The 14,738-nt window shown below is 50.8% G+C and overlaps 1 protein-coding gene across 8 annotated transcripts in view; it reads left to right on the forward strand.

Annotated features, from left to right (window-relative positions):
* Positions 1 to 11,614, forward strand: part of ARK2C (arkadia (RNF111) C-terminal like ring finger ubiquitin ligase 2C) — a 125,579-nt gene extending 113,965 nt beyond the window's left edge. For 2 of the 8 annotated variants that reach the window (XM_081096522.1, XM_081096518.1), the window contains exons 3-8: positions 763 to 873; positions 5,878 to 6,007; positions 7,720 to 7,824; positions 8,160 to 8,255; positions 10,170 to 10,276; positions 10,850 to 11,614. In XM_081096522.1, coding sequence (XP_080952648.1) covers positions 763 to 873; positions 5,878 to 6,007; positions 7,720 to 7,824; positions 8,160 to 8,255; positions 10,170 to 10,276; positions 10,850 to 10,967 — 667 coding nt within the window. In that variant the 3' untranslated portion in view covers positions 10,968 to 11,614. Of the gene's footprint in view, positions 1 to 762; positions 874 to 5,877; positions 6,008 to 6,514; positions 6,578 to 7,719; positions 7,825 to 8,159; positions 8,256 to 10,169; positions 10,277 to 10,849 lie in introns of all 8 variants that reach the window. The other 6 variants (XM_081096524.1, XM_081096521.1, XM_081096525.1 and 3 more) reach the window with 4 other exon arrangements.
* The last annotated feature ends 3,124 nt before the right edge of the window (positions 11,615 to 14,738 follow it).

Here is a 14,738-nt window from a genome sequence, read left to right on the forward strand (position 1 = left end):
ACGTATTTGCAAATCTCTTCAAAGCCTGGCTTAGTAGGAGACAGCTGTGTTCTCACGTCGGCTTCTGTTGCAAATCACATGTCACACAGTCACTGGGAATCTCCAGTGCTCACTTGTGAGAGAAAGAAAAAGGAAACAACCTCATAGAAGGATAGGAACATAGTTTTGAGCTCCTAACCCCTAGGGAGGATTCCCAGGGGCGTGGCAGCACACTTTGATAACCTCTTGGCTAGAGGATCTCTAAGGCCATAAGCATCCCTAACTGAAGGGGTGAGTGAGGTGTGGTCAGAGGGAGGAGGGGTCACCATGGCTGGATTGTTCAGGGGGGCCTTCCTGTAAGAGGTGGCTTTGACCTGGGCTGTCAAAGCTGGGAAGAGTGTGAAGAAGGGTCAAGGGGAGAAGAGCATGGGGGGAACAGAGGGTGCACAGAGGTGGGAGAGCCTGCAGGAGGCAGATCTGAGTGTCCTGAAGACAGCCCACCAAGGACAACGGAAGTAGGAGAGGGAGCAGAAGAGACAGGGAGCTGGGAGGGGCAGGTGACCTGCAGCAGACAAACCCAGGAAGAGGCCTCAGTACTGTGGGCAGCCGGACAGAACAGGAATGTCTGAGTTCCTGGCTGCTGTCCAGCTGGGACGCTTCCTCAGAGTTTGGGCCGAGGGGCCGAGCTCCTGCTCTGTAGGCTGGCTGGGACTGCTCGGAGCTGCGGGAGCTGGGCTGGCCTGGGCAGCCCTGACGCCATGGCCTCCTTCCCTTCTGGTGCAGGCGGAGTCAGGAGCGCGTGTCTGTCCACCCCCACCGACTCTACCCCAGCTTCGACTTCGGCCACCAACTCCAGACACCTCAGCCCAGGTATCTGGCTGAGGGCACTGACTGGTGAGTCTTTCTGGTCCCTGGGAGAGGGATGGAGGGTGAGTGGTCTTGCCCAACCCATGGAGTTTCTGTTTCCTTCCCTTGAGTGGTGCAGGAGGCCTGGTCCTCACGCCCCAGGCTGTGCCCCTGTCCCCAGCCACCCTCAGGACCAAATGGTCCTCACCAGGTCCGGTCCTGACAGTTAGCTCAGATGTGGTTGGGCACCCGTGTTCCCAGATGAGGCTCAGGGCTCCTGCTCCTGCAGGGGAGGTGGGGGCAGAGATACAAAACATTTGCTAAGCTCAATGAGGGCTAGGAAGCAGTGGTGCTTGGGAGGAGGGCAGAAAGAAGAGTCAGGGAAGGCTTCCTGGAGAGGGTGAACCTCAAGGAGCCCACAGAGAAGACCCAGGCATGCCAGCAAGGAGACAGCCAGCCAGATTGGAGGCAAGGACTCCGGGGAGAACCTGGGGAGAGGGGTTGAGGTGGTGTAGGCGCTGGGCCGCTGTGAAGGCTTCCTGCCATTTCCTGCACATGGGACGGAGGTCTTTGTTGCCCTGGGATGTAGTGTTGCTTGGTTTTGGACCCTGGGTCCCACCAAACTCTCTGTTCTAGCTCAGGAGAGGGTTGATCTAAACTCAGGTTGGATCTGAACTCCCAAACACTTGAAAAACTCATGCAGTTCCCTGAAGTAGTTAGAGGTAAAGGGCATCATGCCTGAAACTTATTTTTAAATTAGATCAGAAAAAAATTTCATAGACAAGTATATGTGTGTGTGTGAGGGGGGTGGGGAGCAGGGAGGAAGGGAGAGAGAGAGAGAGAAAGAGAGTAAAATAGTAAACTGTTACCACTTGGGGAATCTGGGTGAAGGGTATCCAGGAATTTTTTGTGCTATTCTTACTTTGAGGCAAAAAGCTTCTTTTTAAAGAATGTAGAAACATATATACAAAATAACAGAAAAACCTCAATGGGAAGGATAGACTAAACAAAAAGATGTGCAGTGGTGTCATTTCTCAGCCAGTTAGTCACGCAGACTGGCTCTGTCCAGGACTGCTCTGGGAGCAACCTAGGCCTGGGCGCCGAGGAATGATTCCAAAGGATAGCGCTGGTTGATGGACGGCCAACGGTGCTCCCAAGACAGGAAATGGTTGTTTCAACCTGCTCTGCTGTCCCCGGCCCCTGCTGGTTCTCAGGTACATTCTGTCAAATTGAACACTCCCCGTAAAGACAGATTGCAGACGGCCGACTTCAGCGCAGCCTTTTCTAATTAGCAGATTCTAATCAGGGAGATTTAATTGCAGTTTGGATTGAATTCTGTCCCTCAGCTTCCCGTCAACCCAATCTATTTCAATCCGGCCCACATGGGCACCCAGAGCCCTTGCACATAGAGGGAGCCCTGAGCGGTCCGAGCAAACCCAGGGGTCCTGCGTGGCGAGTGGGACTGGACAGGTGACCCAGGTGAGAGTCCTGGAGAGAAGTCGGGAGGAGCAGCTGGGCACTGCCCTTGGCCACTTTGATTATTTAGCAAATCTCCTCCCCTTCCTCCCTCTTTTCAATCCCTCTGCATTCCTGACCCCTGCTGGTCTAGGGAAGCATAAAGATTGAGGCCCAGAGGCTGGTCCGTGCCCCAGCAGGGGCCGCTGGGAGGCCCTGTCCTGAGCCCACCCGAGCCCACTCTTGGGCCCTTTCTCCCTGTTCAGTCCCCACTTCCCAAGTGGGAAGCGCTTTCCAGAGGAGGAGGCGACCCTTTCTCCTCCCTTGTAATTAGCTCTGCTCCACAAGGGCCGGCTTCCTGTGAGTGACAGAGGCCCTTTTGTGATCGTGCTGATGGCATCCTGCCCCTCTTTTCCAGGGAGGCCTCTCCTGCCAGGAGAAGCGTGGTCTGGAGATGAGATGGCAGGAAATGAAATCTAGGAGGGCTAGGAGCCCTGGAGGGGAGGTGGGGAGAGTGTGTCTGCAACCCCTCTGCACCCCCTTTTCCGTTAGAGAAGCATCAGAAACCACTGAATTCTGCCCTAAATTATTTCAGGAATTAAGACACCTCACCTGTCCTTGTCTAGCCCCGGCCTTTTCCTCTTCCTTGAGGATATTTTAGTTCTACTCAAGCAGCTTCTCTCAACCAGGATGCATGCTCCCTTTCTGGCCCTGACCCGGTAACCTGACCTCGACCTTGAGCCACCACTCCAGCGTCTCCATCCTTATCATGCTCCCTCTATGACTTAATCCTGGCTCTGTGGTTCCAACTCTGGCCCCCGGTGCAGACAGCACCCAGCTCTACCACCCGCCCCTGGCCCTGCCCAGCGGAGACATCCAGGCACCTGGACCTGAGAAGGAAGGTGGGCGAGGACAAGAGCCTCTTCCTACCTATCCTGCTGCAGGCAGCTCTGCCTCCCGGCCTCCCGGCTCACACTTTCTGAGCAAGCTCCGTGCAAAGGACGTAAGGTTCAGTGGGGCAACCAGACTGCTCCACGCTCCAAGGCCACTGGCAGCGGAAGACAAAGTTGAGGCTGATGTTTAGACGCAGCTGATAAAGCTGGTGCTTTGAGACAATGTCCATGGAAATCTCCAGGGCACCGTTCTGAGCAACCCGGTGGCTCAGGCCTTGGGGTGTTTCTATGACTCCTTTCAAAACTCAGTCGTGTTCTCACAGGCCAGCGGCAACAGCAGGAAGGCGGCAGGCACTGCTTCTCCAAGGGCTGACGTCTCCTGGGCCGAAGACCCGACCCAGGCTCTTTTGGGGTCCGAGCAGCATCCGCTGCTCAGGGATCCTGGGGTTAGGAAGGCATCTTCTGATGAGATGAGAAGAGGGAATCCCAGAGCCTGTCCAGGCCCAACCCGGGCAGATCATCCCTCTCACCCGAAGGCCGAGGTGCTTCTCCACTCAGCATTTTTGGATTTGGAGCAACTCTGCTCCGAGTTCCTCGCGACTTTGCTTTCGCAGAATTCTCTGGACATGTCCTTGCTTGCTGCTTTGACTAGGCTGGGTCCCCTGAGACTGCAAAGAGTCAGAGTTTCGGCCACAGGAGGGTGCCCCGTGGAACTCCCTCACCGATGCAGGTCAGGGGATAAGCTCGGGCAAGGGTCAGAAACCCTGGTGACGCTAACTGGCTAGCCAAGGAACATGGGAAAGGCCAATTTTCAGGCCGACGATAGGTCTGAAGAAACGGGCCAGCCCTGGCCGGTTGCTCAGTGGTTAGAGTGCCGGCCTGCCGACTGAAGAGTTTCAGGTTTGATTCCTGGTCAAGGGCACATATCTCAGTTGCATGCTCAACCACTGGCCCCAGTTGGGGCTCATGCAGGAGACAACTAATCGATATGTCTCTCACACATCAATGTTTCTCTGTCACTCTGCCCCCAAACTCCTTCCCCTCCATTCTCTCTAAAAAAAATCAATGGAATAATAGCCTCAGGAGAAGTTTAAAAGAAAAAGAAAGAAAGGAACAGGGGCTGGACTACTAAATTTCTAAGTTTGCTTCTGACTGGCTCCAAGAATTTAACTTTTGAGGGGTGAAGGGGGTGAAGGGTGATGGAAGAAGATTTGACTTTGGATGGCGGGCATACAGTGCGATATACAGATCTGATATCATAGAAATCTACAGCTAAAATCTATATGATCAATGTCACCCCACATATTTAAGGAAAAAAAAAGAGTTTAACTTATTTCCCAAAGGACATACTTATCAGGAGTTGTTTCATGGATCCGGGCTAATATATATAGAAAATCTAGGAATATATACATTATAGATGTATCATGGCTGGAAGCAGAAATCAGGTATTTTTTTCTGTAGTTCCCCTGATCTGGATTCTGCTGGTTACACTCTGGTGGTATCGCTTACAATGTGCCTCGGTGTCCTATTTCCCCACAGGCCAAGGTTTGAGCAGATTTTGGTCCAGCTCTTACTTTTTGGCAAAAATACTTTAAAGGTGGTGTTGTTTTTTCCAGAAGAAGCTGGTTGTCTCTCCTTTTGAGATGTTAGTAGCCATTGACGATCCTTGCCTGCCAGATCCTTTATTTCTTTAGGACATACAAAAAGGAGTTCAATCATTCCTTACTCATTTATTAGTCAGAAAAATTTTATCAGAGAAATTTCCCTTCATCAACTACTTGGCTACCCTGAAGTACAGTTAATAGAAGAAAGATAAGATAAATGGTTGTCTGCCCCCCCCCCCTCCGCCCCCCGCCCCACCACCACCACTTTATTTACTAGTTTTCAAAATGCAGAGTTGGTTCCTTAGCATTCTTCAAAGGGACCAGTCTTCTTTAGGGTCACTTCACCTTGTGGATTTGTACCTGTCTGATGTGTTTCCATCTATTGCATTTATGCTCATGGACATGCAAATTGTCCAAACTCTGGCCAGTTTCCACCTCTTCTGGATGGTTTTGACATGACCCTGGTAGTGTTTTCAGTTACGATAAAATGTTTCACTCAATCTCATTTTGCACATTTTATGCTCCAGACCTGAAATTATCCATTTCCCCGAGGAGCCCTGGTTCCTTTTCAGTTGCATTAATGGATCAATTTTTAAGTAAAATAAATTTTCCTATACTTTTAGGAGTGGGGTGGGGGTGGGGTCCAGGGTAACAGGCCCCGACTCACAGAAGCTGAGGTCCTCTTCTCTTGTCTGCTCCAAGTGGTTGAAGTATGGCCTCTACCCCCTCCACTATATTTGGACCTTGTCTTTGCTCCGCATCCCTGACCAGCTCTATCTGGAATTTTCTTTTAGCATTTCTCTCAGGGGGCGTGCTGTGAACTGGAAGGGTGCTTAGGTGCACTCGTTTCAAAAGGTTATATGAGGTCTTGACTGTTCTAGCCCCTTCAGACCTAGCAGAGCTCTTACTTCTCTGAGTCTCATTTCCGTCTGTAAAGAGAGGGGGCGGGTGACTGAGGTCCAGCTTCTTGCAGCTCTGGCTGTTTGTGACTCTGGTTCTCCACCATGGGCTTGATGTGTGAGGTCCCTTCTGTAACCCCATGGCTGAGTCCTCCCCCCACCCCCGCACCCGCCGTGGCTCACGTGGCCGTGTCCCCGCAGGGATCTCAGTGTGGACGCCAGCTTGAGCCCTGCTCAGTTCCAGGTGCGGCCCATCCTTCAGCACTATCAGCATTACCTAGCGACGCCTCGAATGCACCACTTTCCCAGAAACTCCTCCTCCACGCAGATGGTGAGTGAGGGGCTCTGCCAGGAACAGACTCCTGGTGCCTGTTGGGGGACATGGCGGGCTGAGGCCTGCAGCTCCCTTGTGTCCTACTCCCTGTGCCCCGTTCCTCTGTGTGTCTCGCTCCCAGGCAGGCCAACTGCTTCCCTCCCCTCCCAACTCTTACTCCCACTCTGACTTGAGAGCACCTGTTGCACGAGAAGCTCGTACTGCTGAAAGGACTGGGTGGGCAATGGAGGGTGGAAGGGGTAGTTGCAGGTGTGGGGAAAGGCTCAGGGCTAAGAGCAAGCAGGGTGGGCTCTGGACCCTGTACGACTGCGCTTAATTCATTTCTCAGCGTCAGTGCCTGCCTGGGTGTTAGTTCACTTACCTGTGAAATGGGGTGAAATGGGGTGAAGACACCTGCCTGGCCCATCTCACAGGACTGGTGTGAGGAACAGAAGAGACCCAAGGGGTGGCCTGGCTGCGGATCCAGTCAGCTTCCTGCAGGGGCTGGGCTTCTCTTCACTGCAGGGTGCTGAGTCTGCAAAAGGATCAGGTTCCGTTTGGGGGCATTGCAAGCTGCACGGAATGAAGGTGAAGATGTCTCATTAAACTAACAACAACAATAATAATGTGGCAAAGGACTGAAAATCGTCTTATTCCCAGGCAGCTTCTTCGCGTTGCTGCCCCGAAGCACAATTCCAGCCTGCCAGTCCTTGCCTCTGCCTTTAACCACTCAGCACCTCAGTCTCCTTATCTGTAAAACGAGGGGCGCGGGCCAGTAATCTCAGCAGTCTTTCAGCCCTGAGGTCCTATGGTTCCTGTTAAAAAGCACCATTTACTGAGAATAAAAGCTAACACTTATTGAGCACTTGCTGCATACCAGGCACTGTTCTAAGCAATTTAAATGAATTATTTAAGCCTCTCGAAAACTCCACAAGAAGAGGTAATATCCCTGTTTTACAGATTAGCAAACCGAGGCATAGAGAGGTTAAGTAGCAGGCCAGGGCCATGCAGGGACTAAGACAAGGAGCTCCTAGTATGCTGGACACCTGGCCCTCTGACTCACACCTGGGTCGGGGCCAGGTGAGTGAGGCAGCACCAAACAAGTACAGGGGCAGATCCTCTCTGTATTGAAAAGTTTGACATTTTGTTCATTACAGATATTTTATATTAATTTTGATTTTTTTAAAAAATGTTGCAATAAGATACTATTTGTCTCGATCACAATGCCCCCTTAAATGTTGTGCCCTCACTTGCCCCACCTGGGTCAGACAATGTGGAGTCAAGGGGGAGGGAATTGACTCTGCCCTCACTTCCTCACAACTGCCTGGGTTTGAAATGGTGGTTCTGCCGCTTGGTTGTATAAGTTGGGCCACTTACTAAATGTGCCCGAGTCTCATTTACCCTAACAGTAAAATGGGGATGGTAATTGCATCCTCATTACAAATCCGATGAGATCAGTAAATTAGTTAACTATCCGAAGGGCTTAGAACAGTACCTGGCATGGAATAAATGCCCCATCAGGCCAGGTGTTACCTATTGATTTTGTTATTCGTTCTGGGGCTGGCCCAGCAGAGGCTTGGTTCTTGTGGAGGTGAGGGAGACCAGGAGGAGGAAAAAGGACACTTCTGCCCAGTTTCTCAGGGTATGCAGACTGGCGGTTATGGGAGGAGGAGTTGGGCGCTGGGATCATGAAGGCTTGAATCCTATCTGAGGCATTTTCTCCCCAACAGGTTGTCCATGAAATCCGAAACTACCCTTACCCTCAGCTTCACTTCCTTGCTCTCCAGGGACTGAACCCCAGCAGACACATCTCTGCTGTGCGGGAGAGCTATGAGGTACGCCTGCCCCTCTGTCTGGGAATCCTCTGGCCAGCTTGGCTCCAGTGGGGTTGGTGGAGAAGCTATTATCGTTCATCACTGCCATTTATCGTGTGCTCTGTCCTTTTCCCCTGCTGGTGGGTAGGGAGTGAGTGGGGCAGGAGGAGCCTTGGGGTTGAGAGGAAGAGAGAGAAAATGAGAGCAAGTAAAGATATTTTGTTCTTTCAGAAAAGTTCTTCTGAATGGCTGTGTGAATGCTTCCTGCTCACATCTGTCAGTGCCTCTCCTTCTCATCACATGTGTACGTGTGCCTTTGCACATGAGTGCACACGTCCACACTTTTCTCTTTGCAGGAGCTGCTGCAGCTTGAGGACAGGTTGGGAAATGTGACTCGAGGAGCTGTACAGAACACCATTGAGAGGTTCACCTTCCCCCACAAGTACAAGAAGGTGAGTCAGCCAGCAGGCCAGCATGTATAGTAGGGGTGAGGGTGGGGAGGATATAGGTTGACTTTGGCCTGGTTGTCCACAGAGGTGCACAGTCCAAAATCTAGAAGGATTTGCTCTGATCAGATGCTCTGAAGCAGCAATACCTTCCCAGGTTTTCTCCTTTGCCTCTTTCAGGTGTAACTAGGAGGGGATATGGTGCCTCTCATTAAAAAGGGAGGAGGTTGGGTATGTGTGTGCATGTGGACTTGTGAGTTGGTATATTAGGAAGGTGTACAGGGAAATGAATGTTAGTATCTGAGTGGGGTGAGCAAGGGAAGTGCCTACACAGAAGGCTAAGACTTGTCTTAGAAAAGAATCCCAACTCCAGTCTCACATGTAGACAAATGGGCAACTAAGGCTTCAGAGCAGCATTTCCAATTCTCATTGAGCATCAAGATCATCTGTGGAGCTTTTAAAGCCACATATTCACAGGCTCTACCCTAAGCCTACAGAGGTAGATTCTCCAGAATTGTTTCCAGGAATCTAAGTTTAAAAATTTTTAGATTAAATTAAAAAATTTAAAAGCAACTAAGATGTCCCTCAATAAGTGAATGGACAAACTGTAGTTCATTCATGCAATGGAATATTATTTCATGATAACAAGAAATGAACTATTAAGCCATAAAAAGACACGAAGGACTGGAAATGCATATTACAAAGTGGAAGAAGCCAGCATAAAAAGGCTGCATACTGTATGATTCCAACTACATACCATTCTGGAAAAGGCAAAACTAAAGACAATAAAAAGATCAGTTATTGCCAGGGGCCTCAGGAGAGGGAGAAAAGAATGAATAGGTGATTCACAGGGGAATCACCTATTTTTAAGGCAGTGACACTATTTTGTATGTAATGGTGGACACATGACAATATGCATTTGTCAAAACACAAAAGACTGTCTAACACAAAGAGTAAACCCTAATGTAAACCAGAAGACTTCAGTTAATAGTTGTGTAACACTATTGGTTCATCAGTTGCAACAAATGCATCACACTAAGGCGAGATGCAAATAATAGGGCAAACTGCATATGTTGAGAGGCAGAGGGAAGTGGGAACACACTATATTTTCTGTTCAATTTTTATGTAAATTAAAACTGCTCTAAAAATATAGTCTGATATGATGACAAATAAATAAAAATTTAAAAATCTAAGAATTAAAAGCTTGACAAGCATTGAGAATCTTAGAGCAGGAACATACTCATTGTGGTTAAGCCAGAGCTCATCTTCAGCTCCTCACAATAGACATTTGTAAGTAGAAGGAATAAAGGAAGGAAGAAAGGGAGAGAGGGAGGAAGGAAGGAAGGAAGGAAGGAAGGAAGGAAGGAAGGAAGGAAAGGAAGGAGGGGGGGAGGAGTCGGGGAGGGAGGAAGGGAGGAAGGAAGGAAAACTAAATGAATGAATGCATAGATGGATGGATGAATGAAGCATGCTGGACCTGAAAGTGGAGGAGAAGGCTGGAGACAGGGATCTAGGTTGGAAAGGGTGTAAGGAAGAGTAAACAGGATAAGGGAAAGCAGAAAAGGTGAAGCTGTTTATGCACAGCCAACATTTTGCAAAGGATTGATTCATTGGTATCCAATTCCTTTCCAAACTCTATGCTCCTAGGGCAGTGTAAAGTTTATGCTTGGGACATGAATTGTCTGGAACAATGATAATAAAGTTCATTTGGCTTTAACCCTCTATATTCTGCAGCAAGGAGGAGAGGTGGAGATTAGGCAGGGAGAAGGGCCTGGGAAGAGCATAGAAGTCTGGGTATAACTTAGGAGCTTAAAAAGAGACTGCCTCACTGGAGGAGGGAGGTGGGGAAAGAGCCTGCAAGGGCCAAGACCACCAGGTGAGTCTGCTCTAGATAACATGCTCCTCCTGTGTTTCTCCCAGAGAAGACCCCAGAATGGCAAGGGCAAGAAGGAAGAGGGGGAGGAGTCAGACACTGATGAGAAATGCACAATTTGTCTGTCTATGCTGGAGGATGGAGAAGATGTGAGGTAGGAGGCGAGCCTCTTGGATTCCATCTCCTTTTCCTCATGGGTATTGGTGATCAGTCATGTGCTGTGTGTTGGGTGGAGCTTGCTTGTGTGTGCGAGTGTGAGCGAGTGAGTGTGTGTGTGTGTGTGTGTGTGTGTGTGTGTGTGTGTATGCGTGCACGCGTGCATGCGTGCGTGCGCCAAGTGTGTTTCATGGTTGTTCTAGGATGATGGGGTGTGGAACATTCTAGATGTGTGGTGCCTATGGGTATGGACTTATAGATGCTAAGTTTTAGAGAACAACCTGATATTCGGCCAGGATGGGTCTAAGACAAAGCCATGGCTTTGTTTCAGGCTACACTGAAAGGCTGCATGCAGAAGGAGAATTTGGGGGTTCTCCTTCCTATCGTGATTTCCCATCCCAGCCATAGCCTCACTCCATGGCAGAGCTCCCATGACCCTCTTTGGCCTATCCCCCAGGAGCCCTGGGTGTGAGTCTCCTGGTTGCTTGAGTAGCCATTATCCCTCAACTCCTGGCACAGCCTTGGGGTTCTTCCCCTCAGCCATTCCTCTGACTCTCCCCCTCTCTTCCAGGCGCCTACCCTGTATGCACCTTTTTCACCAACTCTGCGTGGACCAGTGGCTCGCCATGAGCAAGAAATGCCCCATCTGCCGGGTGGACATTGAGACACAACTGGGAGCTGACAGCTGAGGAAGGAATTAGCCAATGGATGCCCCATTTTCCTTCACCAGGTCCCCCCACGGCCATAGCCCTTGCAGCCAAACTTTGCCTTCTGAGCCATTTGACGTAGAGGAAAAGCCTGCAAGCACATTTTGTGGAAAGAGGAGTTGGTGGTATCCGTGTCCGAGGGAAAGGAAGGGTGGGGAAGGACCCACCCATCCAGAATGGTGACTGTCCCATCTGCCTCGCTACGCGGGAGGGAGGGAGCTGGCCGTGCCCAGAGCAGGGGTGGGAAGGGGGGGCCCATGCTGCTGAGAATCTAGACGTGATCCTGAAGGTCCTAGCTGATAGACCGGCCCCTCAATCCTGCCCTCTGAAGGATTGTATATATACCTCTCGACCACGTAGAAACCATGTAGGGGTCTCTAGCTATTTCTGTGGATGGCAGCCAGAGCATGTTAGCTTAAGAAAAATGTTGTGTGTGGTGCTCTAGTCATCTTGTGGTGGACATGTCGCTATTACCGAATTCGCACCAAATATTTCTCATTGAGTTTCTTGTTTTGGTGCCTGACCGAAGCAACCAACGACAGCCCAAATCTTCCCATCTTTAAGAGAGAAATGGGAAAAGGAATCAGAAATGAAAAAAAAAAAAAAAAAAGCCAAATCCTGTTTACGATGAAAAAAGGATAATTTTTTTCACCCAGGTTGGGAAGCAGGGAGGGGGATGGGGGTGTCCTTGTTTTGTTTTCCATTCTGGTTTTTCCCCTTTGCTTTGTTTTTTTCTCATGTTTACAATGCATGGAGCATGGAAGGGGCCATCTGGGAACGGGGAGGACTGGAGAAGGAGCAGATGGGGGTCTTAGATGGGCCTTTGAGGGGCTCAGGCGGAGCTGGGAAGGCAGAGGTGGAGTAGGTAAGAGAAGAATTCTGTCTTGAAGGAGGGATCCCCAGCTCCAGAGCCCATCCACTGAGCTCCAGCCATCCCCCCAGTTCCACACTGAACCAGGGAGGGGCCAGCCTTCAACTAAAGTAGCCACCAGGTTCCTCAGAGCCAGGATACCCCTGACCAGGCCAACTTCTTCCTTTCAGCCTTCGTATGCCCTGTCACAAAGAGGCAATTTGGCCACTGCCTCCCTATGCAAAAAATTAACCAGATGATGAAGCTAAGATAGCATAGGTGATGGATACTTGGTCCTGGCCAAAGTGCTCTCAGCTAGCACTCAAGGGCTGAGGCCAAATACTGTGGACCTTGAGGAGAACTTTGACCTTCCTTAGGGATGGCTCAAATCTTGATGGAGACCCTTGGAGAAGGTCCTGGGCTGAGACTCTGCTGGCTGGGTTTGGGAGGCACTGTGTCCCTAGCCTCTGGCTCTTTCTCTGACTCTTTGATAACGTTGGGCAAGCCCCTTTCTTTCTCTGTGCCTCAGTTTCCTTCTCCTTAGAGTGGGGAGAACAACAGTGCATCTCCATTTCCACTTCTCTACCTCACCTAGCTGTTGTGAGGATTAATACTATCTGCCCACACATTGGCGCTCTCTCTTGGGAACCTCCTTGGGGTGTAGGGATGGGGGCGGTAGGAGAGGCAGACCTGAAGTTCCAGGTGACACCATATCGTGTGTCTTTCTGCACCACCCCGCAGTTTTTCTGAACCTCAAGGAGAGCAGAGACATGGGAGAACAGAGGGATGGAGATGGGAAAATCTACCAAATTCCACCAAATCCACCAATCCCAACCCAACTTTCTTTATCTATAAGAGGAAACCCCCAACTCAGCTGGGATTCTGCCCTCTTCCTTTACCCCTCCCCTCCTCCTCCCCCTCATTTGCACTGCCCTCAAAGACCTGTCCCCCACCCAAGTCTCAATGCCCTCATATCAATAAGAGAAGACTAGGGGGTCCAGGATATTTATCACATATATGAAGGAATTCCATAAGGTTAAGGAAATTGAGTCTGCATTGCTGCTACAAAGGGTAAAACCAGGACCAATGGGTAAAAATGACTGGGAGGCAGATTTTAGCTTGAGGTGGAACCTTCTAGCACAATGGGAACTGTCAGGTGGAGGGATGGCTACTCTGGACACGTACAGGCAGAGTGGGGGAGGTGGATTCTGGTGGGAGGTTGCACAAGGATGTTCCGCAGGCTAAGCCATCTTTCCTGAGAGCCTGCCAGTGCAGGTGTTGGGACAGGCGATAGCAAAGACGATGATGAACCCCTCTGGGAGCTTACACTGTAGCTGAGGAGCTAAGACACAAAGAATAGTGCAAAAATGGTGAATAGTCTGATTCTGGGTTAATGGCAATGAGCATGACCTTGTCCCCTTCACTGATTCCAGTGTGTGAACAGTGTCTCCAGGGCTAAAGGTGGAGACCCCGACAAAGTGGAAAGAACTTCTGAGGCAGAATTTTGGGGAAAACTAGTTACTAGTTCCCCCTGGAAGTTGGGAATTCTCTCCACCCTGCTTTGACCCCCAGGTAGCCAGGGTGGTCTAGGGAAGGTCACTCCCCTCATAGTCTTGGCCTCTTATTCTCTCTAAGGCCAGTTTGAAAGGCCAGTAGGTAGAGGGAGTCAGTGGGAAGGCCAGATGGAGTGAGAGCTGGAGTCCTGGTTCCTTCTTGGCTCTTCACTGACAAAGTGGGTACTGCTAGGAACCGGCCTTCCTCTCTCTGGGCCTCAGTTTCCTCTGCTGCCACACGAGGAGGTTGGATTAGATGCTTGCTAAATTTCCTTCCAACACTCACATTCTCTGGTCCTCCCTGACATTAATACATCATTCAAGTCATTAGAGCTGTGTGCCAACTGAGCTGTTGAAATGACTTGCCGTGGGCACCGATGTCTGTTTCAGAGGCTGAGAGTGGGATGTAGTCTCCTTCCCCTCCCAGTTGTCTGCAGGCTCCCGAGTGCCCCAGGCTAACTTTAGGCATTGCCTGGGGTGGGTGGGGATCACCTGGAGGGGAAAGGTCAGCACTAGCTTTGGGGATAGAGCCTAAAGCCTCTGTCCCCTCATCTCTTTGGGGCCCTCTTACCCCGCAGGTGGGCACAGGAGGTGACAGGGTCCCAGGCACCTCTGAGCTCCTTTATCGGGTCAGCTGTCTGGCCAACAAGGGAGGACAGGGTGTCTGTGCTTCTCCTCCCTCGAGGCCCCGTCCCCCTTGGTCCAGGAGCCAGGAAAAGTGGAGAAGAGGCAGGTTCAGGCATCAGCATCTCACACCCACCACCTCCAGGAGGAGACCCCCTGTCCTCCTCCTTCTGCTCAACTCAAGGGACTCAGACCCTTTCTAGACTGAGACGCATGAGTGCCTTCTGGGGCAAGAGCTGCCCCAGGATCAAGTTGGGCCTCCTGGCCACAGCGCAGCCCTGGCCGCAGTGGGTCCACCGAGGACACCCATCTCGAAACCAACACCACAGCCTGGCCTGTGCGGACAGAGGATGGGCCATGAGGATCCTCCGCTTGCCGGGACCCCCTTGGGCCCTGCAGCCCTCACCTACCACCTGTGGCGGGACCCTAGCTCCTCTTCTGCAAATGTTCCCAGCCTCCGTGCAAGTATTCTTAACCCTTTACGCCTAATGAACAAGCACAGTTTTTTCAATGGTGAAGAAAAAGCACCAGATTTTTTTTTCCTGAAGAAATCCCCCAAACCCCCCCGTCGGCCGGCGGGACACACACTCCCCGCGTGGGGCTGTAGCAACGTCTGTCAGGTCGCCCCCCACCCTCGTGTTTCATCTCCTGCGCGCGCGTAGAGCAAATGCTAGAGCGATTTCAGCTGATAGAAAAACAAAAATGAAAAACAAAAAACAAAAAACA

Source organism: Myotis nattereri (genome assembly GCF_964212035.1).
Source record: "Myotis nattereri genome assembly, chromosome: 8".
Lineage (NCBI taxonomy): Eukaryota > Metazoa > Chordata > Mammalia > Chiroptera > Vespertilionidae > Myotis > Myotis nattereri.